Source organism: Bombina bombina, chromosome 9, assembly GCF_027579735.1.
Source record: "Bombina bombina isolate aBomBom1 chromosome 9, aBomBom1.pri, whole genome shotgun sequence".
NCBI classification, from domain to species: domain Eukaryota; kingdom Metazoa; phylum Chordata; class Amphibia; order Anura; family Bombinatoridae; genus Bombina; species Bombina bombina.
Genome location: NC_069507.1, coordinates 222,563,613 through 222,580,129, shown reverse-complemented (window position 1 = coordinate 222,580,129; position 16,517 = coordinate 222,563,613). Strand labels below are relative to the sequence as shown.

The 16,517-nt window shown below is 39.0% G+C and overlaps 1 protein-coding gene across 3 annotated transcripts in view; it reads left to right on the top strand.

The window, feature by feature from the left end:
- Positions 1-16,517, top strand: part of GRK5 (G protein-coupled receptor kinase 5) — a 315,595-nt gene that overhangs the window by 261,455 nt on the left and 37,623 nt on the right. For all 3 annotated transcript variants that reach the window (XM_053692662.1, XM_053692663.1, XM_053692664.1), the window contains 4 exons: positions 3,109-3,172; positions 3,655-3,795; positions 5,616-5,806; positions 8,012-8,049. In XM_053692662.1, the coding sequence (XP_053548637.1) occupies positions 3,109-3,172; positions 3,655-3,795; positions 5,616-5,806; positions 8,012-8,049 (434 nt within the window). The remainder of the gene's footprint in view (positions 1-3,108; positions 3,173-3,654; positions 3,796-5,615; positions 5,807-8,011; positions 8,050-16,517) is intronic.

Below are 16,517 nucleotides of genomic sequence, written 5' to 3'. Positions count from 1 at the left end.
ATGGTACCTTCAACCTTGAAGCTTCCTGGTCTCTGGTATTGCTGACTTGGTGTCTCTCCGTCGTATGGTAGTTCAATCTGGATCTTGGCTCAAAGGGCAGATCCAGGTGTGATCCCTTTCCTCCAATTTCAAACTGTTGGATGATATTCTGCAGTATCGGCAGTGTATTCCTGAGCTTCTTATATCGGAATTACAATTTAATGATATGGCCGCATGATCCGAAATTATAATGTCCTCAATTTTGGCCACCCACCTCCACTTAAGCAAGGAATCTTACAATAAATATAACGAATATCACAAAGAAAAAAATGTGAAATAAATGTGATAACAAAAATCATAAAAGAAAAACCAAATAAAGTTCTGAATCAAGGATATGTCTGTGTCCTCTGGATGAGTTTTTCAGCTTGTTAGCATTCCTCAGTGAGATCCCATAAAAAAGGAAACAGAAAATTGCAACATAGTGTGAATCTGTAATGGCACTTTGAGGAAGTAGTTGTTTTGTAACAAATGACTACTCACATTAGTTGGAGCTTTCCACTAAGCTCAAGGATCTGCGCACTCCCACTTTATACTGATGGGAAAACAGCACACTAGGCAAAACTTGGATACAAATTTATTTTAAAATATATAAAAGCGTCACATAAGCCTTGATAACACCACAATGTAAGGGTACAAAAGCAGATATGCTGTAACAAATGCTTCAAATCGCCAAACTTGCAAAGAGGTAAATGGATCAGCAGGAGTGTGACCGCTGAAACCAAAACCTTTTTAGTAGCAAGACAATAGCGCTAAGCCCCCAGGTGTCCTGGCTAGTGTAGAGACGCGATAAAACTCAATATAGAACAGTTCAGTTCCGACGTACGTTTCGCTGGTATGCTTTGTCTCCCTCTGTGGTTTTGTGCTTCTGTCAGGTAATTCCTCCTTTACAGGAGAGAGAGACAGACTTTACTCCCAGATCAGACAATTTGCTAGCAAGCTTTAGCTAATGATCATGCGGCCATATCATTAACTTGTAATTCCGATATAAGAAGCTCAGGAATACACTGCCAATACTGCAGAATATCATCCAACAGTTTGAAATTGGCGGAAAGGGATCACACCTGGATCTGCCCTTTGAGCCAAGATCCAGATTGAACTACCATACGACGGAGAGACACCAAGTCAGCAATACCAGAGACCAGGAAGCTTCAAGGTTGAAGGTACCATACACAAGCCGGCATGAAATAAAAGACCAGGACATCTTCCGATACAGGAGGGATAACCAAGACATACCGGAGAGAAGTAAACCAGACACGCAGACATTACCTCATATGATTGAGGTACCCTCTGGTAAGGGCATACCACTTGTCTCCTAGGATCTTTGTTGCAGTTTTATTAGAGACTTATTATCGATTATTATTGCTCATATGCAAAACAATATCGTGAACTTATAGATCCACCTGACCTTGTCCCTATTTAGCTTTTGGACTACCAGCGTGAGATCAAGGACATTTGTCTACTCCACCAGAGAGACATTTCACACATACATCTGTTGTAGTATCATTTATATTTCTCTAGTATTTGTAGCGCTGAATAACTTTCGATATTTCTCTTGTATGTAATTTTTCCATCAGTGTCAGGGGTACACTGAATCGTATATGTTCATGCAGCTCAATACCTACACCCATCAAGTCTAAAAGAGTTCACAGGGAACATATACATCCCAGATTTACATACCTTTTAGACAGGTGCAGAAATCTACATACTTTTCCTTAATATAACACTACATTTATTTATCTGTTTGTGGAACAACTGAGCGCTGGTAACTCTCCTTAATATACTATATATATATATATATATATATATATATATATATATATATATATATATATATATATATATACATACACACACACAAACCTGGTGTGCATGTGACTCTAATTGAAATACAGATATGGATTTATCATTAATGTGCTGTATTACATAAACTTATCCACTAGCTATAAGGAATATATTGCCAAGTATTTTTAGCCAGTCTTGTGTTCCTTTTAGAATTTAAATATTTAAAGACAGTCTGATTTCAGTTCAGAGATTCTGTTGTATTTCAGAAATGTAATGAGTTTGTTAATAAACATATTAACAGGAATGAAAGGGTGAATACTGTTTGTGCTTTATTTGTCAATTTATTTTGATCTTCGGTCTTATTCCAGATTAGTCTCATGAGCTTGAAGGTGCAAATCCCTCATTTCATCATTGTAAGGCAAAGCTATCTTTTTATTAAAGGGCCATTATAGTAAAAAAAAAAAAATACATGCTTTAAAACAATCGACCCTAGACTACTTTGGGGCCGATTTAACAAGGGCCGAATGGCCCCTGTTCCTCTTGTTTCCATGCAAGCCTTCAGGCTCGCCGGAAACAAGAGTTAAGAAGCAGCGGTCTTAAGACCGATGTTCCTTAACTCGTCCGCCTGTTCTGAGCGGCGGACAGCAATGAACCCGATCAGATACGATTGGGTTGATTGACACCCCCTGCTAGCGGCCGAGTGGCCGCGAATCTGCAGGGGGCGGCATTGCACAAGCAGTTCACTAGAACTACTTGTGCAATGCTGAATGCCGACAGTGTATGCTGTCCGCATTCAGCGATGTCTGGCAGACATGATAGGCTACAGCCCTTTGTGTTTAATACCTACAAAGGGGTTAAACAAACAGTAGAAGTGCCGCTTAGAAACCGCAGAGGACTGCTGGTCTCAAGCGGAAAACTCAGCTGATCCAATCAGCAGCGATGGTTTCACATTGGATTATATAACTAGTGCTGCAGATTAGCATTTTCCACTTGGGACCAAATGTATGTCTATTGTGTATTTAACCCCTTCACAAGGGTTAAACCCATTGTAGTCTAGGGTCAATAGTTTTAAAATGACATGCTCTAACGCATTACTATAATGGCCATTTAATAGACAAATAAAATTAGTTTTTTTCTAATAATAAATAAGTTGTAATAATATAATTGCATCTTATTCACAATTTGCTTTAAAAACACAGATGAGCTACACACTTGGTTATTAAACCATACAAGTTTTCTGATGTTTAACAGAATCTGTATATATACTATCAATGTATTCTCTTCTAGACAGCCTGTAACGAAGAATACTTTCCGGCAGTACAGGGTTCTTGGCAAAGGGGGTTTCGGGGAGGTGAGTGAAAGTTAAGGATAATTTTTATATATATAATGTATGTATACACAAAACAGTCTTTATTTTAATGTATTAGTACATAACAGTATATTTAGTTATTTCAATAAACATAAATACATATTCCTTCCCCTCTACCTGACTCAACTTTTTTTTAACTAAAAACAGGCTAGAACTACCTTAAAAATACAATCATATAAAGGATTAATTGGAACTTTTTGTCTGTGATATTTATCCATAGGTGACATTGCTGCTATCACGCTGTTGTCATATGGACATTGTGGCTGTGATATTTTTGCAGCTATGGCATTACCATCATGATATCCTATCAAGAACACAACTGATGTTTAGTGATGATTTATTTGCCGTAATTTGGTTATATATAACCTTATAAAGTTATCTTGCATGGCCTCTATTCTGATGAAATTGGTACAACGAAGAATAGAACAATACCCAGGTAGTAAGCAGAAGTCTGTATTTTTCAGGTGTGCGCGTGTCAGGTCCGAGCCACAGGGAAGATGTATGCCTGTAAAAGGCTAGAGAAGAAGAGAATCAAGAAGCGGAAAGGTGAATCAATGGCACTGAATGAGAAGCAAATATTAGAGAAAGTCACCAGCAGATTTGTGGTAAGGAAAGAATCCAGAGACAGATTTAAATTCCATACAACCCCAATCCCCCCCCCCCCCCCGTGAGCTACATTTTAGATTCTTTCTACCAATGACCTGCACTTTACTTCCTATACTGTGTGTCAGCTGGTGTCTTTGTACGTTTTCCTCACCCATGGGTGGCATTCTTTGCTTTTGTGGCTGGTATACAGTAGAATCTACTCAATGTTAAATATAGACATATAGACAAAAGTCTACTTTCTTATTTATCCACTGCAAGTTTTTGCTAGCCTGGGGCTACATACATACAAACAAATGTGGCTCTAATAGCTAGTGACACTATTTCATTTCCTGTAATATAGCTCTGCCCATGACAGTCCGTTAGGTCTTCTTGTCATGTGACACTGTCATGTGACACACTGTATGGCACAAACTACCACTAGTTTATCTCTGTAAAAGCTGGTTTAAATGGTTTTCTTCTAGAGTGTTTGTCTGGATTTGATGCATTTGAGATCATTGCTGTTGTAACCTGTGTAAACTGATGGTAACATAAAATAACTCTATAGACTTTACAGGAGATACTTGATGTTACCAGCAATAAACACGGTTTACAGCTGTGGAAACTAGGCTATTTAATTATTCTCTATTTATTATTTTTGGAGAAAAAAAACTTCTAGGAGAAAAAAAACTTCTAGCAAAAAAAAAACTATTATGTAAAATTACATTTTTTATGGGTGTGGTAAAGTCCAACATGGTATTTAAAAAAAGAAAGATCTAGTTTAACAAATAATTTTATTTACAGTTGACTAAACTAGTTCATTGTGGTTCACATTTACATATCCAGTAAATTGCATCTAGAAATTCTAGGTAACTCACAAATAAGACTCACACACAATGTTTTTAGTTCCTCAGTTTACATTTATGTGTGAATTCCATTATGCACGTGTAATTCTTTTTAATACAACATAGGACAGAAGTGCTGGGCCAGGAAACCCACACACAGGCAGATGTTTCATCCCAAAGGGGATTAATTAATATGGAGGCTGCATTGTGTGGCTAACAAAGTAACTTATGAGGAAAAATTGAGTGAGACCACAACGTTTGCTCAGAGTTTATTAAAAAAAAAACTGTGTGCGCAAAGTTTATTTTTGTTTGTATAGCATTAAAAAACTGTATTGTAATATATGTGGTGTAAGGTTAATATAAATGCTGCAGTCAAACAAGATGTGTGCACTGTGTGAGTGAGCGTGTTCTGGTGAAATGTTTTGTACAATGCGCACACATTACAAGGATCATAGCCTTCAGCGTAATGTGATTCAGCAAAACAATTCATTATGGTATGGAGCACTTGCAATGTCTATTTAACAAGCAATGTAGCTGATACTACAGGTGTTTTTACTTTTTCTAAGACTGACGTGAAACCCCAAAAAATTATTTTATGATTCAGATAGAGCATATATTTATAAACAACTTTCAAATGTACTTCTATTATCAATTGTGCTTCATTCTCTTGTTATCCCTTCTTGAAGGAGTAGCAATGCACTACTGGTAGTTAGCTGAACACATCAGTAAGCCAATCACAAGAGATATATGTGGATCAACTAATCATCAGCTATCTCCCAGCTCTTGAATCTACCTAGGTATACTTTTCAACAAAAGATACTAAGAGAACAAAACAAATTACATAAAAGGTCAATTGGAAAGTTGTTTACAACTGTATGCTCTATCTGAATCATGAAAGAAACATTCTAGGTTTCATGTTCCTTTAATTATAATCCAGTAATCTATCTTACAATTCATAGAACATACCAAACAGACCTTTTTTTTTTTTTTAATCCAAGGTAAATTTGGCGTATGCATATGAGACAAAGGATGCCCTGTGCCTGGTTCTGACATTAATGAACGGTGGTGACCTCAAATTCCACATTTATAACATGGGAAACCCAGGCTTTCAAGAGGAGAGGGCTTCATTTTATGCTGCCGAAATACTGTGTGGGCTGGGAGACCTGCACCGGGAGAACATTGTGTACAGGTGAGACTTTTTGACAAGCATGGATAGAACTAAGGGAGGGAATACACTTAATAGCAGACCTGTTATTTGGGACCTATGGGAAGGGAAGATACTGTCCAGCAACACACATCTCATAAGTCTTCTGAAAGCACAACCGGCCAACACAGGTCACAGCTGTGCTCCTAATAGTACAGCGCATTAATTCTCATCAAATACAGAGCATTAGGATTCTAACGTTTTCACATTACATTGTGTTTTTTAGTAACAAATCTAAATCATAACTTTTGGATAGAAGGAAGAAAACACTTGTATAGAATGACCCGGTAAAGATACATGCTACTATAGAAATACATTATGTATTTTGATAAAGGGGATTATAAAAGTAATTATTTTTTAATAAATTTCACCTTTTACTGTATTTAACCTCCTGCAAAAGTTTAAGCACATAATCAAAGTTGTGCTTCTGCAACAATGCACCACTGGGAGGTTGCCAAGCACATCTGGTCAGCCAATGACAGGAGGCAGATCTGTGTGGCCACCAGTCAGCAGCTAAGCAGTTCCCAGTAGTGCCTTGCTGTTCCTGAGACAATCTAGGTATGCTTTTCAACAAATTAATTTAATTTCTGAATCGTCAAACTTACATTTTTATTTTCATGTCCCTTTAACCTCTTTGCTGGGGTTTTAACACTTAGTAAGAAAATTATTTTGTTTAAAATTAATATCCTCTAACTTAAAAGGACACTAAACCCAATTTTTTCCTTTCATGATTCAGATAGAGCATGCAATTTTAAGCAACTTTCTAATTTACTCCTATTATCAATTTTTCTTAATTCTCTTGCTACCTTTATTTAAAAAGCAGGAATCTAAGCTAAAAAGCCAGCCCATTTTTGGTTCAGCACCTGGGTTGCGCTTCCTGATTGGTAGCTAAATGTACCCACCAATAAGAAACCACTATCCAGGGTGCTGAACCAAAAATGGTCTGGCTCCTTAGCTTAGATTCCTGCTTTTTCAAATAAAGATACCAAAAAATAAATAAAAATTAATAATTTGAGTAAATTAGAAAGTTGCTTAAAATTGCTTGCTCTGGGGTCAATTTATCAAAGTGCGAGCGTACATGATATGATGTAGCGTATTATGTCCTCCGCACATCGATAAATGCCGACAGTATACACTGTCGGCATTTATTATTACACAAGCAGTTCTTGTGAACTGCTTGTGCAATGCCGCCCCCTGCAGATTTGCGGCCAATCCGCTACTAGCAGGGGGTGTCAGTCAGCCTGATTGCATAGGATCGGGTGGATTGAAGACCGCAGCCTCAGAGGCAGCAAACAAGTTATAGAGCAGAGGTCTTTAGACTGCTGCTTCATAACTACTGTTTCCGGCGAACCTGAAGGCTCACGCGAAAACAGGGGCATCAAGCTCCATTCGGAGCTTGATAATTCGGCCCCTCTATCTGAACCATGAAAGAAATAATTTGGGTTCAGTATCCCTTTAACAGAGCATTTTATTTTTTACATTGATAAAAATATCTGTCCAATTTCCTCTTAATTTGTCAACCATATTACTTCTACTCAAGAGTGACACCAACAGGCCCATTTATCAAAGGGCTTGCGGACCTGATCCGACACTGCGGATCAGGTCCGCAAGACCTCGCTAAATGCGGAGAGCAATACGCTCTCCGCATTTAACATTGCACCAGCAGCTCACAAGAGCTGCTGGTGCAACGCCGCCCCCTGCTGACTCGCGGCCAATCGGCCGCCAGCAGGGAGCTGTCAATCAACCCGATCGTATTCGATCGGGTTGATGTCTGGCGATTCCTGTCCGCCTGTTCAGAGCAGGCGGACAGGGTTATGGAGCAGCGGTCTTTAGAAGACTCGCCAGAAACACGGCCCTTCAAGCTCCATACGGAGCTTGATAAGTGGGCCTGCAAGTGTCAAATTAAATATCATTCTATTTCAATAAAATAAATGTGCCACTAGAGGCCGCTAGTCAGTCCAAGATGTCATTCGTATCCCAAGGACGTGGAAAAAGCCTTATGTACTCTTAAAGTAAAGCTTATTTTATGTTTAGTTTTAGCTGCAAGAAACACAGAATAGAACTGTGACCGTATAGCAGATAAATAATCATTTTATTCTGTTCTTTTTGTTATGAGATTAAATGCCCACTAAAGTAATAGCCCTATAAATCACTGTAAAAAATCACTAACTATTTCTTTATCTTTTTTAGAGATCTGAAACCAGAAAACATTTTGTTAGACGATTATGGTGAGTATGTGTCTGCATTTGTTCTACAAACACAACCAAATAATGGTGTCCTTAAAGGGACAGTTAATACCTTGTAGTTTAAATATTTTTCTGGAGTTTTCTAATAAGCAAACATACTGATCGAGTTTGTAAGTATGTAGACTGTATTAACACCATGTTTGCTGCACTTGTTTTTCAACAACCAACTCCGCAACATATATTGCAAAGTGGTTTTACTACACATAATAATTGATGACTACACACATATGCCTCTTGTCATTGGCTCACCAGTGTTCAGTTAGCTCCCAGTAGTGCATTACTACTCTGTAGCTGACTTTAATCAGTGGTTAAACACATAGGGGTTAATCACAAGCCATCAGTTGATAGTTATCAGCATGTTAAAAGCTTACAGTGAGCTGTTTTCAGTGTTGACTCAATCACAATCAGCCATTTTTTAAAGAATGGTCAATCACAATCAGACCATTTGTGAAAGAATGGTCCTATTCTTAATATGTGCTAGTCCTGTTTTTCTCATCACGATCCACATTTTTCATTTTTTGAATTAAACAGCTAACAGGACTTGATCAACCTCAGACAACACTTATTGACCTCAAAAAAATGTCAAATGTAAAACTGAATTTATGCTTGACATTACCCCCCCACCATATTAGAATGTTAGGAAGCAACATCACTAAAAAGATACACACACTACCTGCTCAATCAAAGTTCAAATATAATAATAATAAGCCCTTTTACATTATACAAAATAACAAAATCAATAACCCAACAAACATATATGTTCAGTGTGACAAAAAGCCTGTTGCTTCTTCTACAGCCCAGTGAGTCAGGGGTTAAAAAGAGAGTTCCTAGCCACAAGTCCAAGTTTCTAGTCACTTCAATGTTTTTTATTGTACCGGCAATACCCCCTGTCTATCCTGGCTAAGCTACCTCGTGAGCGTCCGGTAAACACAAAAAGGCACAGAATGCGAGCCCGATACCATTCATTCTATAAGCCGGGTGCGTCACTGTTACAGTTACTGGACACAAAAGGGGTGGAGCTAATTATTACACCTGTGAATGCTTATCTCCCGGCGGGATCTGGACTCAAGGGGGGAGAGCAAGGGGCTGTATGTAATAGGCTTTTGCATCCTGTGCTGTATAAAGACTCTGTGTCTTGACCATTAAAATACGTTACTCTCTACTGCACTAAACCTTGTCTAGTGTGTGTATGGGAGAGGAACAGCTTCATTCACTACAGAGTTTAACCACTGCGGATAGGGCTACCAGCTGAGTAGTGCTCCCAAAAGCAGGAACACTGGTCCCTGGAGGTGTTTGGCGGCACTTGGAGAAGGGTGTGCAGCACGGCGGGATTGCTCTGGACCTCACTTCAGGGCACAAGCTCTCAGGTCCCGTCACACTCATTATATCCATTAAACAGACACACACATCTCTATAGTATTGGAGCACAACGGGATAATTGTACGTCACCTGTTAGCATAACTACACACTGTTAACCCCTTAGTGACCAGACCATTTTTCAATTTTCTTACCGGGGCTGTTTTTACATTTCTGCTGTGTTTGTGTTTAGCTGTAATTTTCCTCTTACTCATTTACTGTACCCACACATATTATATACCGTTTTCTTTCCTATGACATAGAGAGTCCATGACGTCATTCCAATTACTAGTGAAATAAAAAATTCCTGGCCAGCAAGAAGATGCAAAGAGCACCCCAGCAAAGCTGTTAAGTGTAACTTCCCTTACCCATAATCCCCAGTTATTCTCTTTGCCTCTGTCAATGGAGGATGTGCGAAGACGGTGTCTGAAGATATTTAATCCTTCTATGGGTACTTTTCCCTGCAAGCAAGGATTGGGGTCCATGTCAATCTCTTTAGTAAGAGTAGTGGTGGCTTTTAGCAGTTAGAAGGCGGCGAGGTGGTCTTTGCTATACTTCTAACACTTTACTACCCCCTTACAGAAAGCCAGGGTTGGTTACTCTGATCTTTCTTTTACTACAGGTCCCTGACAGACAGTGGAGTACCTGTCACACCTTAGTAGCCGTCATTTGCCCTGCAACTGGATCCACAGGTAAGTGCTTTTGCCTTCTAGGTACTGAAGGACAGCACTTTTGAGATTAACTCTTTAAGTGGACATAATTTGGGACTTAGATATCCTTTTAAGACTAAGGATACATTTGGGGGCAACTTTACTGACTATAGAGGAGCTAGTGGCTTCCTAATTCAGTCATTTACAGGCACTTTAGAAATGAGACTTTGAGAGACTTAAGGGAGTGTTTTTTAAATAACGTTTTCCTTAACCCTTTAAGGACACAGCTTTCAGTTTGCTCAATTGTTTTATGACAGAAAAATTCCGTCATATGTCCTTAAGAGGTTAATCACTTGGCAAAGGGGTCCTTTTATATTTGGCTTATATTTATTTATGTACAAATGTGACTGTGCATATGATAAAGGGGTACTTTATTCAGACGTTTTCTTTACCTTACGTGCCCTTTCAAGCTGTGGCGCAGTTATTTTTCGGACAGTCACGTGACATCCGGGTTCTCCTGTGTACGGAGCGGAGCATCATGCTGTGAGGTACCGACAACAGAATTTGCTGATCGGAGGAATTTAGAAGTACTGATCTCTGCTGGAGAGGCTGCTCAGCTTCTATAAATCCTCTTACTAGTGGGATACTCATTCCGGTAACGGTAGGAATCTCATACAGACGTTGGGTATTAGAGTTTTTTTTTATTTTGACTTAAGTTAATCTGTGTTCTAAGCCTATCATTTTGCTTATTTTTAAGGTTCTTTAAATTTACTTTGCATTCTCATTAAATTGTTTTATAGTGGGAATTAATTTCCATAGCTAGGGACTCAGAACAGGATCAGCCCATATCTATTTTTTTTGTTTGTTTTTTAAATCATTTTTATTGAGGTTTATAGAATGGCGTACAAGGCAGAGTGTGCAAAAAAATCAAAAGAAAAGAATATATTAAATACATTCCATTATAAATTGTATACATAATATTCAGAAAAAGAAACATTAGGGAAGAGTTTTAGTACACAATACTAGGATAGCTTGCCAATCAATATGTAGACTCTCCAATATACTCGAGAGGCCACTTTTGGACCTTTAATTAACATAATATAAAACTAATAATGGAGGTTTTCCTGAAAGAAAGGAAACCACTTTTGGGTCTCATATCCAACCTCTTTTTTAGTTATAGGTAGCGTAAACAATATATTTATATAATAACATGGTTTAGCTAAAATATATATAGGAATACAAGCTGGTAAAGGACATGGTAATATAAATAATGCTTGACGTCCCCGAGGGGGTAGTAAGCGTTATATCTTATAATTTATAGCATAAACTAATATAGCTAGATAGGTAGATAAAATTACTGCTGTGTATATTAGGAGCTTTGATATAAAGATCTAGGAGCAACTATAAGCCCAAAACCTACTGACTAAAGGATTTAACATTTGCACTGCCCAGCTAATGGTATATACATAAAACAGTTACTAGCTTTATCATACTTATTAACCATTAATATGTTACCATCAAACAGCAAATGATTAATTAATAGTTATTTCATAAACATCTGCTGTACGGTCAACTACACCTCCTGCTGCATCAAAGAAGTATTTTATTAAGGAATAATTGACGGCGTAGCAGGATTGATATTTGTATATCACTGGGGGTGGATTTATATCACTGTCAGACATTAAATAAATAGAGCCACAATCCTCAAAAGGCTATTAGCATGAACTATCAAAACAGGACCAAAAACAAATAGGTGGTCAAATACAAAACATAGCAGAATATAACTTTACACCCAAGGAAACAGAGTGTTTAAACAGTACCAGCATATATATGTAAGAGCGCAAACATTGCTCCCAAGCGTCCGCCATGTTAGTGCTGTTACGAATATTATAAGTGCTCCATTCAGATAATAAAGTACTATTTCCCAAATGGGCTGCTATGCTATCCCATAGGATCTCTAAATTAAGCATATAAACACAAAGTCATAACAAAAAATAAAAAATAAAAGAGAGATCTAACTGATTTGTAAGTCCCAGCTGATTATGGAATGTGAAATAATGGAGTCGGTATTGCTCAGAGTTATGTTACCCCACTCCAGATCTGATGGCTCTGTCCTCTGAGGTATCGCTATTGTGAAAGAAGGGAAATGTTCGGAAACATTCAGTGATCTCCATATTATAGCAAGGGGATGTAAAGGCTTCTGTACAAGTATAGCTGAACACATACATGATGGATTTCTCGATTGTCAAACATGACGCTCCAGATAGCAAGGTCTCCATGGCTAGCTTAGATGACAGTCCGTGGGAAAAGTCCAATTTACTTTCAGGGGAACGCTCATCCTGCTGCACTTTCTGTCCTCTATGCAATATCAAAGGATTACTGACATCTAGTACCGACACCCCAAAGGTGTCTGGAAATATTGTTGTCTCAAGGGTCTTCTCCCTGAGGGTAACAGATTCTGTGTAGTTTGCTGCTATATCGCTCATGTCCCTCCTGGTATCTGGGGGGAGCATCACAATCAATCCTGTATCTGTAGCACAAACAGCGAGCATGGCTTCACTGCAGCTGGCCTCAAAGGTAAGAGCCTTCACAGCAGGATCGCATAGGGTCTTTGCCTCTCCCCTCTGTGAACGAACATCCAAGGTTATGTTAGACGATGAGTGCAGGGGCCCCAGGGCACCACAATCATTATATGGATAGATGTTTACTATGTTTAGAGAACCAAATTATTTGCCTATGTAATTTTGTTCCTCATGTTTAGCTAAGACTTCTGTTTCTCAGCAACCTCCTGGGGTGTTTATTTACCTGGGGATTTTGCCGCTCAAATTACTTCTGCAGTATTGTTTGTCTGCTTTCCCTTCTGCGGGTAAGCGTAAGAGGAAATCTAAACATTTGTCTGCTAGTAAGGCTTCTGACCCCTCTAGGTCTGCTTTAGTCAACCTTTCTCTTGTTAAGTGTATCCAGTCCACGGATCATCCATTACTTATGGAATATATTCTCCTTCCCAACAGGAAGTTGCAAGAGTCCACCCACAGCAAAGCTGCTATATAGCTCCTCCCCTAACTGCCATATTCAGTAATTCTCTTGCAAGCCTCAACATAGATAGGAGGTCGTTAGAGTCTGTGGTGATTTATACTTAGTTTATTCTTCAATCAAAAGTTTGTTATTTTTAAATGGCACCGGAGTGTGCTGTTTATCTCAGGCAGTATTTGGAAGAAGAATCTGCCTGCGTTTTTCTATGATCTTAGCAGACGTAACTGAGATCCATTTGCTGTTCTCACACATTCTGAGGAGTGAGGTACTTCAGAGGGGGAATGGCGTGCAGGTTTTCCTGCAGATAAGGTATGTGCAGTAAAATATTTTTCTAGGAATGGAATTGACTAAGAAAATACTGCTGATACCGAAGTAATGTAAGTAAAGCCTTAAATGCAGCGATAGCGACTGGTATCAGGCTTATTAATAGAGATACATACTCTTATAAAAATGTGTTTTAAAACTTTTGCTGGCATGTTTAATCATTTTTTAACGTACATTGGTGATAACACTGTAATGTTGGTATAGCCTTAAATGCAGTAAAAGCGACTGGTATCAGGCTTATTAATAGAGATACATACTCTTGTAAAAATGTGTTTTAAAACGTTTGCTGGCATGTTTAATCGTTTTTTAACATATGTTTGGTGATAAAACTTATTGGGGCCTAAGTTTTTTCCACATGGCTGGCTTAAATTTTGCATAGAAACAGTTAACTGAAGCTTCCCACTGTTGTAATATGAGTGGGAGGGGCCAAATTTAGCGCTTTTTTGCGCAGTTAAAATTACAAAATGAATTATCCAGATTCCCTCAGCAGTCCCATGAATACTACAGGACATTTCTAAAGGGCTAAAAAGACTTCCAAAATCGTTTATAGGGAAGGTAATCCACAGCTCTGCTGTGGCAGTTTTGTTGTGTCTGTTTTTAAAAACGTCTATGTCGTTTTTTTTATCTGTTTTTTTGCATTAAGGGGTTAATCATCCATTTGCAGTGGGTGCAATGCTCTGTTACCTTATTACATGTACTGTAAAAATTTCGTTTGTTTTACTGCCTTTTTTCACTGTTTTTCAAATTTTGACAAAATTTGTTTCTCTTAAAGGCACAGTAACGTTTTATATATTTGCTCGTTAACTTGATTTAAAGTGTTTTCCAAGCTTATTAGTCTCATTATTAGTCTGTTCTAACATGTCTGACATAGAGGAAGCTCTGTGTTCATTATGTTTTAAGGCCATGGTGGAACCCCATCTTAGAATGTGTACCAGATGTACTGATTTCATGTTAAACAATAAAGATCATTTTTTGTCTTTAAAAACATTATCACCAGAGGATTCTGTCATGGGGGTAGTTATGCCGACTAACTCTCCCCACGTGTCAGACCTTTTGACTCCCGCTTTAGGGACTCACGCTCAAATGGCGCCAAGTACATCAAGGGCACCCATAGCGTTTATTTTACCAGGGGATTCTGTCGAGGGGAAAGTTATGCCAATTAACTCTCCCCACGTGTCAGACCCTTCGACTCCCGCTTCAGGGACTCACGCTCAAATGGCGCCAAGTACATCAAGGGCATCCATAGCGTTTATTTTACAAGACATGGCAAAGGTGGTGAATAATACTCTGGCAGCAGTATTAGTCAGACTACCTGAAATTAAAGGAAAGCAGATAGCTCTGGGGGTAGATACAGAGCATACAGACGCTTTAAGAACCATGTATGATACTACCTCACAATATGCTTAGTCTGTGGGTGATTTTTTTGACTCAGGGAAGATGATTTAACCTGATTCTGATATTTATATATTTAAAATTTATGCTTAAGAACCTCCACTTGTTGCTCAGGGAGGCTTTGGCTGCTCTGAATGAATGTGTACAATCGCAGGGCCAGTGAAATTGTGTAGACTGGATAAATAATATGCAGTGCCGGTGTGTACTGATGTTTTTCCAATTCCTAAAGAGGTTTACTAAAAAATGTTTTAATAAGGATTGGGATAGACCAGGTGTGCCGTTCTCTTCCCCTCCTATTTTTTAGAAGAATGTTTTCTAATAGTTACCACCACACGGGACTTCTGGCAGACAGTTCCTAAGGTGGAGAGAAGAGTTTCTACTCTAGCTAAGCGTACCACTACCTCTGGCGAGGACAGTTGTGCTTTTTAGATCCAATGAATAAAAAATGTTTATTCAACAGGGTTTTATCCTGCAGCCCCTTTCATACATTGCTTCTGTCACTGCTGCTGCGGCGTTCTGGGTTGAGGGGAGATTTTGCCTTTCACAATTATCTGCAAACCAGATAAAGAAGGAGGCATTCTTACATTGTGTACGAGATCCATCCAGTTCCAAGAGAGGAACAGGGACAGAGTTTTTACTCAAATCTGTTTGTGGTTCCCAAGGTGAGGGAACCTTCAGACCTATTTTGGATCTAAAGATCTTAAACAAATTCCTCAGAATTCCGTCATTTAAGATGGAAACTATTCGTACCATCTTAACTATGATCCAGGAGAGTCAATAGAGGACTACAATGGATTTGAAGGATGCTTATCCTCACATTGTGATGCATAAAGATCACCTTCGTTTTTCAGGTTTGCCTTTCTAGACAGGCATTACCAGTTTGTAGCTCTTTCCTTTGGGATATCTACAGCCCCAAGAATCTTTATGGAGGTTCTGGGGTCGCTTTGGCGGTCCTTAGGCCGCGGGGCATAGAAGTGGTCCCTTAGTTAGACGACATCCTGATACAGGCGTCAAACATCCAAATTGCCAAGTCTCATACGGACGTAGTACTGGCATTTCTGAGATCACATGGGTGGAAAGTGAACAAGGAAAGAGTTCTCTATCCCCAATCTCAAAGGTTTTCCCTCCTAGGGACTCTGATAGATTCTGTAGAAATAAAAATTTACCTGACGGAGTCCAGGTTGTCAAAGTTTCTAAATTTCTGCCGTGTTTTTCATCCCATCCGCGCCCTTCAGTGGCTCAGTACATGAATGAAATCGGTTTAATAGGTAGCGGCAAGGGACATAGTACTGTTTGCACGTCTACATTTCAGACCGCTGCAACTATGCATGCTTAGTCAGAGGAACGGGGATTACACAGATTTGTCCCCCTGTTGAACCTGGACCAAGAGACCAGAGATTCTCTTCTCTGGTCACTATGTCGGGTCCATCTGTCCAAGGGTATGACCTTCCGCAGGTCAGATGGGACAATTGTTACAATGGATGCCAGCCTTTTAGGTTGGGATGCAGTCTGGAACTCCCTGAAGGCTCAGGGATAGTGGACTTAGGAGGAGACCCTCCTTCTAATAACTATTCTGGGAGTGATATCCATGCTCTTCAGACTTGGCCTCAGTTAGCAACTCTGAGGTACATCATACTCAGTCGGACAATATACACGACTGTGGCTTACATCAGCCATCAAGGGGGAACAGAAGTT